The sequence below is a fragment of the Sprattus sprattus genome, assembly GCF_963457725.1.
Source record: "Sprattus sprattus genome assembly, chromosome: 15".
NCBI classification, from domain to species: domain Eukaryota; kingdom Metazoa; phylum Chordata; class Actinopteri; order Clupeiformes; family Clupeidae; genus Sprattus; species Sprattus sprattus.
In genome coordinates, this window is record NC_137913.1 from 16641198 (window position 1) to 16658381 (window position 17184).

Here is a 17184-nt window from a genome sequence, read left to right on the forward strand (position 1 = left end):
CCACAGCCCTTTGCTGTTTTCACCATAATATAACTTCATTAAGATGAAACACAGGTATGGAGTCTTAACTACCATTAAATTGTATGCACATTACTCATCAGATATTATATTATTTTTATTTTAAAATATATATTTACAAATGAACATCGACATGTCTATTTTAAATATTCTGCAGCCAAACAGGATTTATTTGTTCTGGTTCCCTTATCTATTGGAGTAACATGTCGAGTACTTCCCATGTACTGTATATTACCAAGCTCTCCACATTCAATACTGGTGAAGTGACTTTATATCTGTCGATGCCAAGCTGGCATGTGACCTGCAATGTTAACACAGATCTTAGATCCACCATTGTGGAAGAAGTCTTTAGTACAGTAGTCATGCAATATTTGAGGCTGTGCCCATAACATTTAAGAAAAAAAAAAACATAGGCCTAGTTCAATAGTTCAGATAGAAGGAAGGTTGTGCATATTTAAAACCATCCATCCTGTTTACCCGAAGCTTTCGAGTCTCAGGTAATGTGAAACCTGCAGCTATGAATTCCATCTTTTGAATCCCAGTCCAATAAATTGCCTTGATTCTCCTCAAACTGCCGAAACAAATGAATCCCCATTGAATCCCTGTGTCTCCGGCTGTTGGCGTGCTAAGGAGAAGGACTAGCAGCGGCAGGACGGGGCACTCGCACCCTGTTTACTTCCCTCTCCCGCTAGAGATCATGAAACCTTCATTTCGAGCTTCTTGTTCAGAGGGGGATGGCTTCAAAGCTATTTCCAGAGGACGTTTGGCAACATAGTCACATCCCTCAGCACGAACCTGATTTCCTTCACACTTTGAATATCTCCAAGTCTGTGTGTGTGTATGTGTGTGTCTGTGAGTGTGTGTGACTGTTGTTATTCATGAGGTGATGGGGAGCCTAAATCTAAAGAATGTGAATGCAATCAGACGCCATGCTGAGATTTTGTTTACCAACACTCCAACTCAAGCAAAGGACTGAGTGACCTTATAAGTTCCAGGACTCTATCAGTGTCTTGCCAAGCCCATTCATTTTGGACTTTAGTGCCTCTCTGTCCTTTTCACAGTTTCATTAAATCAAATTCTCAACAGAAGCAAAATTGTCAATACCACTTGTTAAAACTGATTAATGGTTCAAGGCTGCTGTGGATGTATAAAGCATCTGGTGCGCTGTTATTTCCTCTAATTAAAAAGATAAATAATGTGTCATCATAATTAACTTTTTAATTTGTCTGCATGAAAGCAATAGATTTTTTAGACTTCAGAAAGTAGCTCCAGTGCTAGCCATACCCATGATACCTTGTATGTAATAATGACCATGTAGCTTAACCAGTACAGCGATGTGCTAGCAATGCCAAGGTCATATGATTCCCAGGAAACACTGCAACAGAAATAACATCTGTCTTATCCGTGGATAAAAGTGAATGTTGAAATAAATAAAAGCATGTCGGGACTAAAGGATAGGATTGCTCTCTCTGTCATTTGGGAGTATTCGTGTGATGTGACAAACAACTCTTTGGATGTTTTCACCAGTTCAAATACATAGCGGTGAGATGAGAACTTTTCAGAAACCTTGTAAACAATAGAGAAATGTTTCCCCGTGAGACATGCCGCAGTCCATAGTAAAGATGGCCTTTATGTTATGTTGAGTAAGTTTTATCTTGATAGAACATTTCAGAGCTTTGCTCTCCCATAGATCAGCTTTCAAAAAGAATATTGTTTATGACACTCCAAAAGGTGTCTCCCTCTGATAGAAAAAGAACTGCAACTCTGCTGAGGTGGAAGAGTGATGAAATCTGTTGAGATCACAAAGATTTCAGCTTCATCCACCATTGATCTAAAAAAAAAGTGAAAAATTAAAAATTAAAATGTCTCACTTTATTGATGTAAGACAGACAGCTTGAAGATAAAGAGGCCAAAGTGACAATTCCATGTCAAAATTCCAGAAACCGCATGTAAGCACTTGCCTCGTTTCATCGTTAGGCAGCATGTACATTAGGTAGATGTCGTGCCAGCCTACTCACTGACACAGGTTCAATCCCCTCTGAGACACACAACACCAAGCTGGGTATATTTCATTGATTTTATTGTAAGGGTCAACAGCAACACGCAAGCTCAACAGCATGGACAGACAGACCTCCACAAAGCAATATAATGGGTCACCCACAACTCACATGAACCCACCCCCTGGTTTACCAAAGAGTGGACCGGTTGACTACCAGCCACCACTATACATCAAGGAGCAGCCCCCATAATGCAGCTGGAAATGTTACACGATTATAATCAAAACTCATAGAAAATAAATAAGTGCACAAAAACCAAAATCTGATTCACCACTCAGAGAAAAATGACTTACATCAATCCACTACAAACTGCTCACACCAGTGTACAGGGGAAATCAGCAAGCAAATGATAACCACGACAAAAACACACTATTGGTAATCAGTACACTTCCAGCCTGCACACGTTTGCCCTCGCCAATGCCACCCCCCCCCCACATGGATAAGAGAGGCTTGCGAGGACTCCGCCCACCCTCCTGAGCAGGTGTGCTGCCTGACCAGTTATTAGAGGTAAGTCCAATTCAATTTGGTCGGCGGCCTTCCCCCACGCCGACCAAAAATAACAAAACAACCCACACGTAGGCTAGACAATACTTGTTCTTAGTCCCACCACCCAGAGTTCCAATCGTCGCGCCGTCCTATCCTACGAGGAGACCGTGATCCACTGGCTCAACGTAGGCTGCGGTGCGACCACTCTCAGTCCCACACTCGAACGTGAGTGAGCCCTGGCAAGATGACAATCACAACTCAGGAACACGCAAAGTGCTAGGCGCCAATAGACTCACAAATCAGTCAACGTTTGATATTGTGTACTTTCCTTTTCGCCGACAATAATTTGCGTTGCTCTACTTCTCTCTCCACAGTGCTGCTTCCGGGTTCGCGTCGGCCGCCGCTTCCCGATCCACACCTCCAGGAGACAAGACACAAAAATCACACACACAGCGACCCAATGGTGGCCCAGTCACGCCAGTATAAAATAACACGAGCCAAACACTTTCCTTTGTTGGCATGCGATCATGCATTCCTCCTTTTCCCCCAGTCGACTGCTCTGCTGGTGTTTGTTGCGGTCACTCCCGCTCCGTCGCAGCACGATGGCGTCATCTCCCCGGGCCACCTGGGAAGTCGAGTCTCCCCGCAGTTAGAGACGTCCCGTATAAAATAGGACTGCTCCCGCCACTGTTCCAATCACTAAATTAGCTGGGCGTGTGCATTAGTCCATACAAGGAGTTCCTGTCAGTCCACACGGCCAGTCGGCAATTACTCAGCTTGATTTGTTACACACATTACATTGAACACAACCCTCCACCAATTACCCCACATATCATACAGAAACCACAGTATGCCCCAGTCCACATATGACATAGACCTGACCTGTAATCCTGTGTATGAGCCATGGGATGTGATGTGCTCATTCTCAGGTTTGTAAAACACAGCAGATAGAACTTCGTCTCCTTGGAAGCGCATTCTATTGTCACCACACAGGAGCTCTTCCATATTAACTGCTGTACGACATTCCTCTTTCTTGTTTTGACTCTATACTCAAAGACTGGGTCACTGTATGTACCCAAAGGGGTGCAGAACAGGCTGTAATTCTCTTGTGTCTTGGCACATGTGCCAGTGCTTCTGTTGCCCTCCAAATCAGGTCACATCTCACTATGGTGTGCCACAGTCAAGGGTAAGGGAAAAGAACTCTGGTCTCCATGGAAGCTGGCAGACAGGTACCATCACACCCAATACGACAGTGCCGCTAATACTGCTTCTACCAGGAATGACCTTTGGGAATAACCAGAGAAAACCTTGTAATGAGAACGTAGAAGTTGAGCCTTTCACGAGGCCCATAACATGTCTAACAGGTTTATTAGTGAGGTCAAGTGTCCCCCATACCATAAAAGTGTTACATAACTACAACTCCACACCACAACTCCAATGGCTGTCCATGTTATTGCAGTTTCTTATGGGACATTCCACTCACCCAGTTGTATGTTAAGCATACATGCTATAGAAAAAAAGCTGCCCCATGGGGTAATATTTTTGTTAATTGGTAGAATTGTAAACCTTTGTGTTTTGACATAAAAAACTAAACATCTCCTTCCTGACAGTGGGATTCTGCATGATCCATGTGTCATGCTATCTCACTGAAAACCCTAACCGCTATCTAGCCACTAAGGAGTTTATACTCTTTCAACATATATTTTTTTAATAAACATGGCAGTGTGGTTGACAATCTACCTCCTTCCCTTGCCATGCCCTCTGTCAATCCCACACAGTTGCCTTGTGTGAGCTGCCCAGCATCTTCATCCTGACAGGTGATTGGTTGCCAGAAGTCCCAGTTGAGCACTCAGGGAATCTTCCTGCCGTTTAAAGACTGACACGGTGGGAGAGGAGAGACCCAACGCCAATCTGTGTGAGTGATCTACAGCAACCTGAAGTGTGGAGTAAGCTATTTGGTTCTCAAGCTTGGTGTGATATTGGTGCTGTTGTTGCTGTTGTTGTTTACGCTTATCTCTGTGTGGGAAGTGGTGGCGCTATATTTAGCCGGGTTCTCTCTAGTGCATGGAGCCCCGGAGGTTCTGGTGCCTTGAGGTCCCAAGGGGATTGCAACACAGCTCATGAAAAATGCTGTTTATGTGCATTTTGATTGCATTCACGCTTTTGTTCATCACATGGCCAAATCCCAGCACACTTGGCTTTTACCTCTCAGTTATAGATTACAATCTGGGCTGACAGTTTTCAGCAGGAATTAGATTTTTAATGCAATCGTTTTTTCTGGTTTTATTAATGTCTGACATCTTGTCTGTGTAATGCTTCATAAACGTCATAAAACAGTTCTAGGGGGTAAACAGGCTGAAAGACATGAATACCTGTTCTTATTCTTTCCTAGCTTCAGTGCAAGCACCTCTTTTAAAGAGTACATCATTTACAGTATGTCATAAATATATGAATACAGGCTCAAAAAGCACGTCCAAAACCTGCCAGAAGAGAAGAAAAACACTCATTGGAAGATTTCTACACAATGTCATGCTGAAAGGTTTTTAACTACCAGACATTTCAGTCACATTAAAGTTACCATCCACAAATCAAATAGGTAATTATTACTCTTATAAGGTGATCACTCAGAGTTAAGAGCCTCACATTTTGTAATAATAAACCAACAACTTAATAATAGTGATTCATTTAGCTGTAACACACATAACCACGAATCACCATTTCATAGAACTACCAGTCTGGTTATTAATGCATGTGCGCTCTCTCTCTCTCTCTCTCTCTCTCTCTCCCTCCAAACCTAATCTTTTTCTGTTGGGCTATTGTGTCATCTTTTGCCTCTTCAGGTTTCATTCTTTACAGCTTTTACTCTCTGTTTCGTCACTGTTTTCAATGGCACTTGGTAGAAATTCTTGAGGCTTTTTATGCCTTCCCTGAAACTCAGCAACCTTTTCTGGGGTAGCCAGAGGCTCGTGTGTCTCCCCAGTGTTGCTGACTTCACCGTCTAGTGAGTAAGGATAGTGATGTTTGTGGCTGTTGCTGTTCAAGCAACATAAAAGTTAGAAGGCTGATGCAATTATAGTCAAGAAACTATACTGGCAGAAAAATGTATATTGCAATATTGTAAAAAGTTGAACTTTTATAGATACTGTTGACCAATTCTGTGCTTGATGTGCTTGTAATGTTATATATTTGTTTTATGTACTGTTTTTATTTATGAAACAGCAATACATCACAATACTCCCGTCCTCCGACCCCACCCATCCCAACCTCAGACACACATCTCATGGACCCAAAAATGACAGAAGGACCTATGAAAGTATAGAGGAAAAACAAAACAAAATTAATATGATATTTTTAAAGAGCATGTTAACTTAAATCTGGTTGGGTTTGCTTGACACCTGCTTGACACTCCTTTCACAACTTCGCCTGCTCCTACAAGATTCAGCGTGAATTGGGAGTCAGTTTACTCTACGGCATCTTGATCTCTGTAAATTCTGTAAATGTATGGACAGGAAATTACTACTAAGTATATGACAAGCAATAGTGATTAGTAAAAGTAATAAGTATTTAATTGGGAGTTGCTAGAATAAATGGCCTATGCTCTCCATGTAAATGCTTACCGGTACATCAAAGTCAGATAATTTGTGTTTGTTGAACTTCACACATTTTATTTTTAGAATAATATTTCTCATAAAACCTGACACCATATTACTCTCATCAATACCCTGAATGCTATGTGAATGTTTGTTTATAACTCATAAATGTATTATATATATTAAGAATGTATGAAGAATGTGACAAATATGCTTTAAAGACAACCTGTAAATTAAGTGTTGATTTCATTTTTTCCCTTGTAAACCATAATGGCTAGTCATTTATCTGTAATAACTAATTTATTTAAATGACAATGATAAATACAATGACTATTAACAGTTAGTCTGAATATTGCTTGAGTGTGCATGAACTTTTTGTTCCACTATTATACCCTTTTAGAAATGGAACTGAAGCATATATAGTCATGCACTACCACAACTACCTTTTAATCCATGCCTGTCTACTGCAAGTATAAAAAGAAAAACACATACACTATTCAGATATTTCCAACTGACTCATACATTCTAGTGACAGGATAAAACTCATGCAGCGTGCTGTAAAATGTAGGGATGAATAGAACAGTTATATGAAAGAGAGAGAAGGAAAGAAAACACAAACCTGTGCTCAAAGTTAAACCCAATTTTGCTTTGCTAGTCATAACTTCAAGTACCAAATAAGACACCAAATTTCATTGTTTCTCAGTTTCTGTCTTTCTCTCTCTGTACGTTTGTGTGTGTGACTGTATGTGTGTCTCATGTGGTGTATGCCTTTGTGTGTGCTGGTGTGGGTGTGTGATGCCTCTGCGCATGTGTGTGATCACTTTCTATTCTCACATTCTGTTTTGTAGATCCATTGAAGGGTCCATTAGTAACGCCTTGCCATAAGACTGGTTGCTCTCAAATGTTAAAGATTTCTGTGAAGATGTTTTTGGTGTGTTCTTTCATGACTCATTGGTTTTTGTTTCTGACAAGGTCGATTTTTCACGGTGGCACATGAAAAGACCTGAAGAGCACAGATAGTGCTGCTTTAGGGGGTTATCTGACTGAACACACACATGATGTTAGGGGAAATCAGTAACCCTTTTCAAGAATGAACAGTTGGAAGGACTTCACAGCAGAGATCCCAAACCTGTGACTATTGGCAGTCGGCAGAAAGTGAAGTGCTTGACTTGCCATCTGAATGTCTTCCATTGGAGCCTTTTTTTTCACCATGAAGAGACAGGTTACAATTTACATGGAAATAGGTCTGAGAGACTCACTGAATGTGAGGTTTAAGAGTGTCAAACGACTGGAACATTGAAGGAAGGAGTTTGTGCTATGTGTTCATACCTTTCTAGTGTTAACTGCCAGAGACGTCAATGGGAGCACGAATTTGGTTATTCTTTCCACACGTCCTGAGGGAAGTTTTCCGTGTGATATGTGATGAACATATTAAGGCACATCAAACGGATTCCTGTTGGCATCTGAAGTATTTGTGTGGTTATGCATAATTGATGCCACACTGCATTTTATTTGCTCTGACTGTTCAGTGTGTACCTCGTTGGCAACGCTGTGTGAGTGTTCATCGCTCCGACCCCACACACAGTTCAGTTCACACATACACTTTGACACGTGAATTAGATATCCTTTAACTTCTGGGGCTGTTATGATCTAAATGTGGCACTGGATGTATCAAATTAGCATTTAAATGGAACACTTCTGTGTTTGTGCTTATGATTAAGATGGTGGGGAGGGGTGGCTAATGGTGGTGCTCACTTAAAACAAATTTCAGTTTCTTTGAACTGAATGTTCAAAACCAGTATGCAGATCGACTCTGCTGTAAACTGAGCTAGTTAGATTTTCGTCTTCTAATCTGTTTCCATTTAGATTGAATTTCTTTCAATACATCTAAGATATTTCCTCGGGCTATAATGATTCTCATGAAAATACGACACGCATGGTATGAACAGGTTTCCGAGCTAACCCCAATACTTCAATTAAACTTTGCGTAACGTTCAACCCCGAAGGCAGGTATGATGAGGTATAGGCCTACTTCCATACTGTGAGATAAAAGCAACAGAAGTTAACTATGGTCAGGTCTTTATATGGTTGAACTGAAGATGATCTCTGCATTTGTAGCTGGCTCTGATGTATCTGTTCAGTTTTTGTGTTTTGCCTGTCAAACCATCCACCACTTAAAAGCAGACATATCAGGTTTGGCTGCCTACCCTTCAGTGTCCAGTGTTCCCTTTATAGAAGATGACAGCAATGCCCCCATCAGATGGTCTTCCAGAGGATTTGGGGATTGCTCATGGTGTTATTATGAGGCTTATCTGGACTTACAGCTGGTATGGAGATATCTGCCAAGCTACATTGATCTGCTGTGTATTTGGCAGGTATGCCATTGCTGTACCCATGTGCATGGTCATTTAGTACAAAAGGACGTTTTAGGACACGATGGTGATTTAGCGTGTCAAATCAGACTAAAGCACTGTTTTATACATAGATGTTTTCATTATGTGATCCCTCAATCCTATTGGCCATCAGCCCTAATCTACTTCAAAATCTTTTTAATCATGTTTTGAAATGTTGCCTCTTAGTTCCTTGCGTTCCATTTCTGGGGTGCGTTTCCTGAAAGCGTCGTTGACCAACTACCATAGTTAAATGACAGAGAGACAATCATCTAGAACACTCTCTCGCCATGGTTACCATAGTGGTTGCTCAACAACACCTTCGGGAAACGCACCCCTGATTGGTCGACCTGAATAATAAGTAGAAATTAAAGCTATATGCCACTATGCATTCGTCTTGAGAAGATAGGGCTCATCCAATGGAATTTAAGGTACTACTTTCCTGATAGAGGATTCCAGTGGAGCCATTCATATCTAAATTTCTTAAGCTGGTTGTTTCATTTAAATAGCGTAAATGACTGCAGCTCTCTTGGGACCTTGGATTTAAGTATCAAACATACCTCCATGACTGTTCTTAACTGCATAGTTCAAATGGCTTAATGTTAAGTTCCAAAGGCCACAGGGCTGTCAAAATGTGTTGTTGTAAAGCAAGTCTTTATTGCTCTCTTAAAATGAAATGTTCCTGGTGTTTAAAATGTCATGGCCGTCCTTAGCCCTGGCTTTAAGTTAATCTGTCTCTCTCTTCCCCACTTTCATTCTCTCTCACGCACACACAGAATTGCCTTAAAATGCAGGTGACGCACACATCTTAAACTTCTTGCTTTTTTCCAAAAAAAAAAAAAACGATTCCAAAGAGTGCTTATTTTAGCCTCTGCAGAGCCACAAAATGCCTCAAGTCACATCATAACAATATGAAGCACACTTTACCGGATAAATGGCTTTCTATTTCAAGAATTTTCTCATTTGCTCTCGCTGACTAATCTCCACACAGGGAGGGCACAGCAAACTTCCACACTTAATTTTTTTCTCTTAGCTGACTGAAATGAGTCAAGGTTATTGGACTTACATTCTGATCCCCATGAGTACCAACAGGTTATCATTTCCCCGGGTATTTCAAATTCACAAGCCCCCTTGTTCTAGCACTTGGTGACATTGATGAGCCATCTGTTCCCTGTGTGTCACCTCAGGCAGCTCAAGTGACGGCCATGGCACAGAGCCCTTTGACACCCAGTGCTCTGATAGATGCTGACTCAGCCTCCATAATTATGCACTTGCTACTACAGGCGCATCTGCACACTCTTCTTGTGTTACAGGAGGGCAGAACACCTTTGGACTGAACACAGACTAATTTTTTGTGATGTGCAGGGTTTCAGAGCATACAGCCATTTTGTTTTAATTTGTTTTTAATTTAAGTTTGTAGATAAGCTAATAAGCTAAAGCAATAATAGCTGGGAGGTGGGGTGAAGGTAAAATGCTTGTAATGTTAATTATGTGACATTATATCACAACATATGAGAGGGGGTTGAACAAATCACACTGCTGGGTGCTGTTGTGCTGCAAATCAGCATGCCTGTGATGTGGCCAAAGACATGACGCAGCAGGCCCTGTCAAAGATAATCTCTGTTTAACGTGCGTTCAAGCAGCAGTTGGGAATTGGGAAAATTCCCATTTTCGAAACGTCCCACTTCTGAGTTGAGGATGTTCACATAACGACAACAAACTGGCAACAATATTGACCGTTAGGTAACATTAAGTAGGCTAGCTGGCCAGAAGGTTGACATTACGTTAGTTACACACACCAAAACACTGTTAAATATCGTTTTACATTACAAACACCTGTGCTGTGAGGTATTATTTCTGCTAAAGACGACAGTGATTATTTTGCTCTGTTTTTAACTGTAAATATTTAAGTTGTTTTAAATATTTAAACATTGTTTTATTTTTTTTACATATCAAAAATATTTATTTTTACAGTTTGTGTTAAAGCTCTTCTTTCAAATGTTTTATGTCACTAAATGACAGTGATCCTCTATAATATTTATGGTGAAACTTTGCATTAGCAATTCTGTTTATTATTTTTTCGTAAGCGTTTAACTGACAGTCTGTTGTGACTGTTGTACGGTGGTAATTTGTATTTGCATGGTGCCTTTCTCCGCCTTAAGGACACTAGAGGCATAAGTAGGAATAAAATCATTTGTGTCACGTCAGGGCCACAGCCTTGGCTCTCTTTGTCTTGTTGTCTACTGAGCACTTATGTGATGTGCTTGTGTTAAACCATTTAATGGCGTAACTGGTCAGTGTGTTTACTGTGGCTCCAGACTGTTTTGCATTGTCACTTTGCATAATGATAATTGGTCTTTGAGTCTACTTGATAACTCAAGAGCCTTTTGGTTAGTCATGCATGACCTCTGGATTGCTGAGAGATGCTGCTTGAAGAGACACATTTGAGTGGAAAAGCATTTGTATGTTAGCACTTGAAATAATCGGGCCGTGGTTTCTGCATGGGCTAGCAAATGTGACATTCCACTCGCACAGTGAGGTTGATGTCTTTAGAAATATATGTAGGAACCGCAGTTTGCCATTTGCCAACAGTGAGTCATGCTATTTTTATCAAAGCCTGCTAAGGGATATAAGCTATATGACTAGACCTTTTCAATAGTGAGGTCATAGGGTTGGGTTTGGGCCACTGATATTGCAGTTTATTTTCAACTCACCAAGGCAAACAATGTATTATTTGGTAATTGTGGGTTACACTGAATGTAAACAAAAGCGTTCTTAGATCACTGGAGAATTGTTTCCTGCTTCAGATAGCAGAATCTTCAATGTGGTCAGATCCTTATTTGTAGATGGATGGGACAGGGGCTGGTGGGTAGACTAAGTCTTGCGAGGGTATATTTACACAATAGTTTTATTGGTTATAAGAACAATGTGAGAAAGACACAAACATGCTCACATTCGTACACCATTCAGATCTTTGGTATTCACATAATTCCAGTATGTCAACTTGAAGATATATTCCTTGATATTTAAATAATATACTTAAATAGCTTAAATTATTTTCATTACATATTCATTCATCATAGCCTAGATGAGAGGGTGTTGCTGATTTATGAATCCCCGAAACATGCTGATTGCACAGCTGGGTAGTTGATAATTACAGTGACTTCTACTCTGCTCTTCATTGTGATTTGGATATAAAAGTGCTTTGAAGAACCAGATTATTTTTAATAGCTCTAGGTTTGCTGCAAGAGGAATGTAGTTCCACATCCACAACCCAAGCAATTGTATCACACCAAGGACGGTTTCAGTAGGTTTTCCTTTGACCTTGCAGGTACCATACAATGATAATCAAAGAGAGTATGAGCATGTTTCTGTACAATATCTATAGCAGGATATTTGTGTGTGTGTGTGTGTGTGTTTTATGTATGCGGAGGGGGTTTCTATGAAGGTTTAAGCCCCTGGACCTCTCCATGAATAATATCAAAGTCATCTAAAACAATAACCAGATGGCAAACTGTATCTGTCTCACACTATGAAGAACCATGGTCAAATGGGTAAGTGTCCATTTTTCTTATTTGGTTTGAACTATGGTCATTCACACTACCCTTCCGCCCTGTCATTATGACATCCCCATGGTTAATTGGTAGCAATGAGATGCTCCAGGGATTTGAGGCAATCCGGGGTATAATCCTTTGGCATTCTGTGAGATAAATCCAGGATTTCCGACAAGATCTTGACTTAATTTGCACTGATAATCTGCCCAGGGTAATTCTAGCCATCAGATATGCCAACAGTATTGGTCATGTGCGGCACTGCTTAAGGTACAGATAGTGGGACGTGAAGCACAATTATATCCATTAAAGAGAACATTTTGAGCTGCAATTATCTTACTACTTGACAGGAAACACTAAAATAAACAACCATACATAAACATTAAACTGGACAGAGGAGAGTGTTATCGCTTTACATACAGCTAAGTATTCCCATATTAAGCCTATCCCCTCCAGACAAATGTTTTAGTATGCAGAGAGAGCGCTGTAAATAAAATCAATTTTAGCCTTTCGCAGATCCCTGTCAGGAGCCTAAGGCATGCAATGCAGATATCTCCTCACTGTGCCAGCGCTACCAGGGAACTGCTGAAGGAAGAGCTCAGTGATTACTAGGGCCCAAACACTCCTGGACTTAACTATGAATGCTATTTTGCTTTTCACCTACATTTTGTTGGCTCTACGGGGTGCGTCTTCAGTCTTCATTATACTGCAGACATTTATCAAAGTGTTGCTTTCATATGAAATAAAGGTCAGTCTGTTCTGTGTAACATGTAGTTGGTGATGTCTGGAGGAAATAGGGTTGCATCCTGTCTCCTCACCTTTGTGGGGAGAAAATCCATGAGGAAAAAGGACCTCCTGAATGTCAGAGAGAGGAAGGGGGGAGAGCACCCGTCACTTTAGAGATGGTGACCTTTCCTCTCCAGTAAACATGAAAGGCAGCTCTGCAGCACAATGTGTCCACACGCCGCTTAAATTCTGTCTCAAGCCCGTCGGCCCATTTGGGCTAGCTAAACCACAAGGTCCTGGCCAAGCCATTCATATTGGAGTGTGACAATCTCTCGCCAGCCAGAGCCCCGTGGAGTGGGGGAACAGGAGTAGCTAAATGTGGAGAACTGGGATTTGATACGAGGCCAGATTTGTCAAAGCACTGGGTCATCATCCGCAAACAATGAACATATCGCAGCGGGCCGGCCATCTGCTCGTGAACTGAGAGGAGATTGCATGGCGCATATAGTAGGATAGTCTGTGGTGTAAAGCAGCGTGTTTTACTCCTCTACATCAGATTACATGGGCATTTCCTTTTTTTGAGGGGGAGGGGGACCTGCAAGTCGTGCGCTGTGTAATGGATGGAGAGGGGAAACTACCTCTCTTATTTAGTTGCATTTTTTTTACACATCGACGCAGCTTTCATCACTGGCCCCAGCTGCTGTTGAGAAACCCATTGTAAGACATCAAACTGAATTTTTGAAGCAGCTCAGCTTAAATGGATTTCAAAATAGGTTACACAAGGGTCTGCTCTCCAGGCCTGATTCCCAAACAATGAACAGCATGTTTTAATATATTATTTGACTGAAGACAGCGTGCTGAATATGTTAAACCAAGTATCAAAGCTAGGATTCTTAGCTTGACAGGTCCAACAAGTATTTTTAGGGACAAATACATTTTTTTTGTCCAACGACAGGAAAATATCTCCAACTTTCCCCACACCATTTCGTTTTATTATGAAAAATGTCAGCAACAGAAATACTGATAATCTATTTGTAAGCTGTGTGCTTAGCAGTGAAAGGTAACAGGTTCTAATGTTCTTGTGGAAAAGGTAAATGTAACAGAGCTATGAAACCTAATGTCTTCAGTAAAGTTTACTTTTAGTTTATTTCAGCTTTCTTGATGACGTATTCTTTAAATATAAATAAATATACTCCATAAAGCACCTATACAAAATGAGATATTTTATTTATAATATATTTATACTTGTACAACACTAAAATAAAATGCATATCTATAATTCCATCGCAGTCTTGGTGATCGATTAGAAAGCATTCCTCAACAAATGCCACCTTTAATCATTGTGTGATGAAACCAAAACTCATATTTGGGGAGAATAAACATTTCTTTCTGTACTGAAATACTTACAAACATAAAAAAAACGCAACTGTTTTAAACAAATGCATCACTTTGAATAAAACATAGGGAACAAAAATCCTGTTACCCCCCCAGATCTCAAAACTTCAACATTCTCTGTGTGCATTCACAACTGCAATACTTTTTTTCTTTCTCACTTTCCTCAGGGCTGTTTTCATTGTCTTTCAGTACAAACTTTGCGAGGGAAGAGAAAGGGAACTCTCCAAAGTGTTGCTTAGACACCGTACAGTAAAGTACACACGACAAACATGTGGGCACTGATTCTTTTATATACATCTGATGGGTTCTGTAAAGGCATCCATTTCTTTGATTTATCCTCAGCTTCTTCTTTTTTTGTTGTTGTTGTTGTTTGTCAGTTTCAACCCCGCATTCCATCTCACAGTCTCTGCCTGCGTCTAGAGGTTCCTGCAGGTTCACTGTCACGAGCATGATGAACATGGAATTTTCTTTAGCATTAATTAAGACATGGTCACAAGGAGCCAGAACGAAGACAAAAAGACAAGGCTCAGTGGTTCAGTTGCAGATCCATGACCTTTAAGACACTGATTGTCTGATTTGGGCTTTTTCACACATTTCTTTTTCTTTCTGGATGGGGCTGTAGAGGGCTCCAGGTTTTCTATCAGTTCTGGCTGTAAGTTCCCAAGAGACTGATCCAGGCCGTTGGATAATGTCCCCAAAGGCCCATCGTTCTGCTTGGTCCGGGTGTCGTTTTTTGTTCTCTCGTCTCGAAACTTAGTCTTTGATATGTTTTCCTTCTCCTTCAGAGGATTGTTGGTTATTTGGCGGCTGTTGTAGGATGAGGGGTCAGGGATTGTTTTGCTGGAGATGATAGAGGACTTGTCATAGCCACTGAGGCAACACCTGGGAATGGACTCCCCCAACATTTCATCTGAGGTGAAGAATTTTCCAGAATGGGTCTTGGTGCTGAAGATACTGGTTTGAACCTGGGATGGAGAATCGACACATCCCTCCAAATCATCAATTTTCAGCTTTTTGAGGTCCTTACCTGCCAGTGTGGCTGGCACATAGCATTCAAGTTCTGAGCTAGAGCCTTTGAAGCGTTTGAACCAGTCCCACAGGGTTCTGGCACGACAGTCACAGATCCATTGGTTGCCATTAAGTCTGAGGTACTGGAGGGAAACCAGTGGGTCCATGGTCTCCCCGGTTAATACTGTTAAGTTGTTAAAGAAGAGGAACAGTGTGGTCAGCTTGCTCAAGTGACTGAATGCTCGCTGCTGCACAAAGGTAATCAAGTTCTGGTGCAGCAGCAATTGGTCCAGGTTGTTGAGCCCACGCAGCATGTGGTCCGTTACCACTTTGATCTTGTTGTTGTACAGAAAAAGAATGGTGAGGTTGGCGAGGTCGAGGAAAGTGTCGTCGTGCAGGACAAGCAGATTGTTGTCGTGAAGGTAGAGCTTCTGCAGAGAAAATAAGCCCCTAAACACCCCCATGGGCAGCTGCGAGAGGCCACACCTGTGCAGGTGTAGTGTGTGCAGCTTGGCCAGGCCCTTGAAGGCTGTGGGGCTGATGAGGCGCAGATTACTGTTGCCGCTGATGTCGAGTTCCTCCAGCCGCTCCAAGCCGAAGAAGGCCCCGGCCTCGATGTGGCTGATGTTGTTCTTGTGGAGATACAGCACGGTGAGGTTGCGCACCGAGCTGAAGCTGGTGGATTGCACCACAGTCAGTTTGTTATTCTGCAGGAATATCCGCTGGATCCCCACTGGAATCTCGGCGGGGATGGACAACAAGCCCTGCTGCTGGCAGGCCACAGTGGGACGAGGCTCTTCGAAGCACACACATTTGGCCGGGCATCCTTCCAGCAGCGGCACCAGATTCAGCCACATGGCCAGGACCACGAGCCTACCACCTGGAGAGAGATGAGGGAAAAAACACAAAGGGGTTCAGAGCTGGGTCAAATATATGTCTGTCCATTTTCTCATGCAATCTGTCCATTTTAATAGCTTTTAAGTGTCCATGAAATTAAAATGGTTATAATCACTGTAGATACAACTAAATTACCCACTTTAATTATTCTGGAGCAATAATGAGCCAAAAGATGGTGGATTATGATACACAAGACTTCACTGAGACAGTTTTCAGTCACAGATAAAACAGAAACCTGCTAATTGACTTTTCAAAATGCTTAGTCTCCAAGGTCTTGGTTTCATTTGTGGAGATTATAAGGCATTCTGAATTTCGTTTTTTATCTCCAGTTATGCTCTAATACAGCACCAGTGAAGAAACACAAATCTTAAAAAAAAAAAAATTGTGGTTCTGTGTGAATAATATCATTTAATATATAATAAATAACACTGCCAAAAACAACAAAGAATACTCCATTTCTCTCCAGCTATGGATTCTGACGATTAGCAGGATAGAAACTCCACTCAGCTTGGACACTTACATTAAAAGCGTTTTAAGTCGTCAGATGTTCACCACTGCACTTTATAATGCACCCAAAATGGCGGTCTGCTCTACATCATAGTGCTAAAAGAGTGGATCTGTGCCTAGGGACCTATTTCCATCTCTGTACCAGTGAAAGCATTCTGAGCTGAGCAACCGTCAGAGTCCCCAGAAAGTGATTAACTATACATGGGGAGGGTGCCTTGCGCAAAATTAGCTGGCGCTAATAGGTTGGATGGAACTAATCTCATTCCAGCATGGTTAAGGTTTGGCATTTAGCCGGCCGCATAAAGATAAGTGTGGTTGGTCTTTCATGCCTGGGTGGTGCAATGTGTTTTTTTTTTCTTCCCTTTCTCGAGGAAAGAGGAGAGGGAGATGAGAGATGGGAACCTCCTGGGAGCCGAGCCTGTGCGGACACGTCGTCTGAAGTGCTTTTTTGAGTGTTGCATGGAGATAAGATGAACCTGCCCAGGCTTTGGTCAAGACGAGCGCAAAGAGAGAGAGAGCCCTCCTTTGAAGCCTTGGGGTGAAAGGGGAAACGCAGCAT

At 41.6% G+C, this 17184-nt stretch overlaps 1 protein-coding gene across 1 annotated transcript; it reads right to left on the reverse strand.

Moving 5' to 3' along the window:
• Positions 1-14692: 14692 nt before the first annotated feature.
• On the reverse strand, positions 14693-16096 carry rtn4r (reticulon 4 receptor; the record flags this gene model as incomplete). The annotated part of the gene is made up of 1 exon (XM_080852742.1): positions 14693-16096. The coding sequence occupies exon 1, from the start codon at positions 16076-16078 to the stop codon at positions 14693-14695; it is 1386 nt and encodes a 461-aa protein (XP_080708868.1). The 5' UTR covers positions 16079-16096.
• Positions 16097-17184: the final 1088 nt, after the last annotated feature.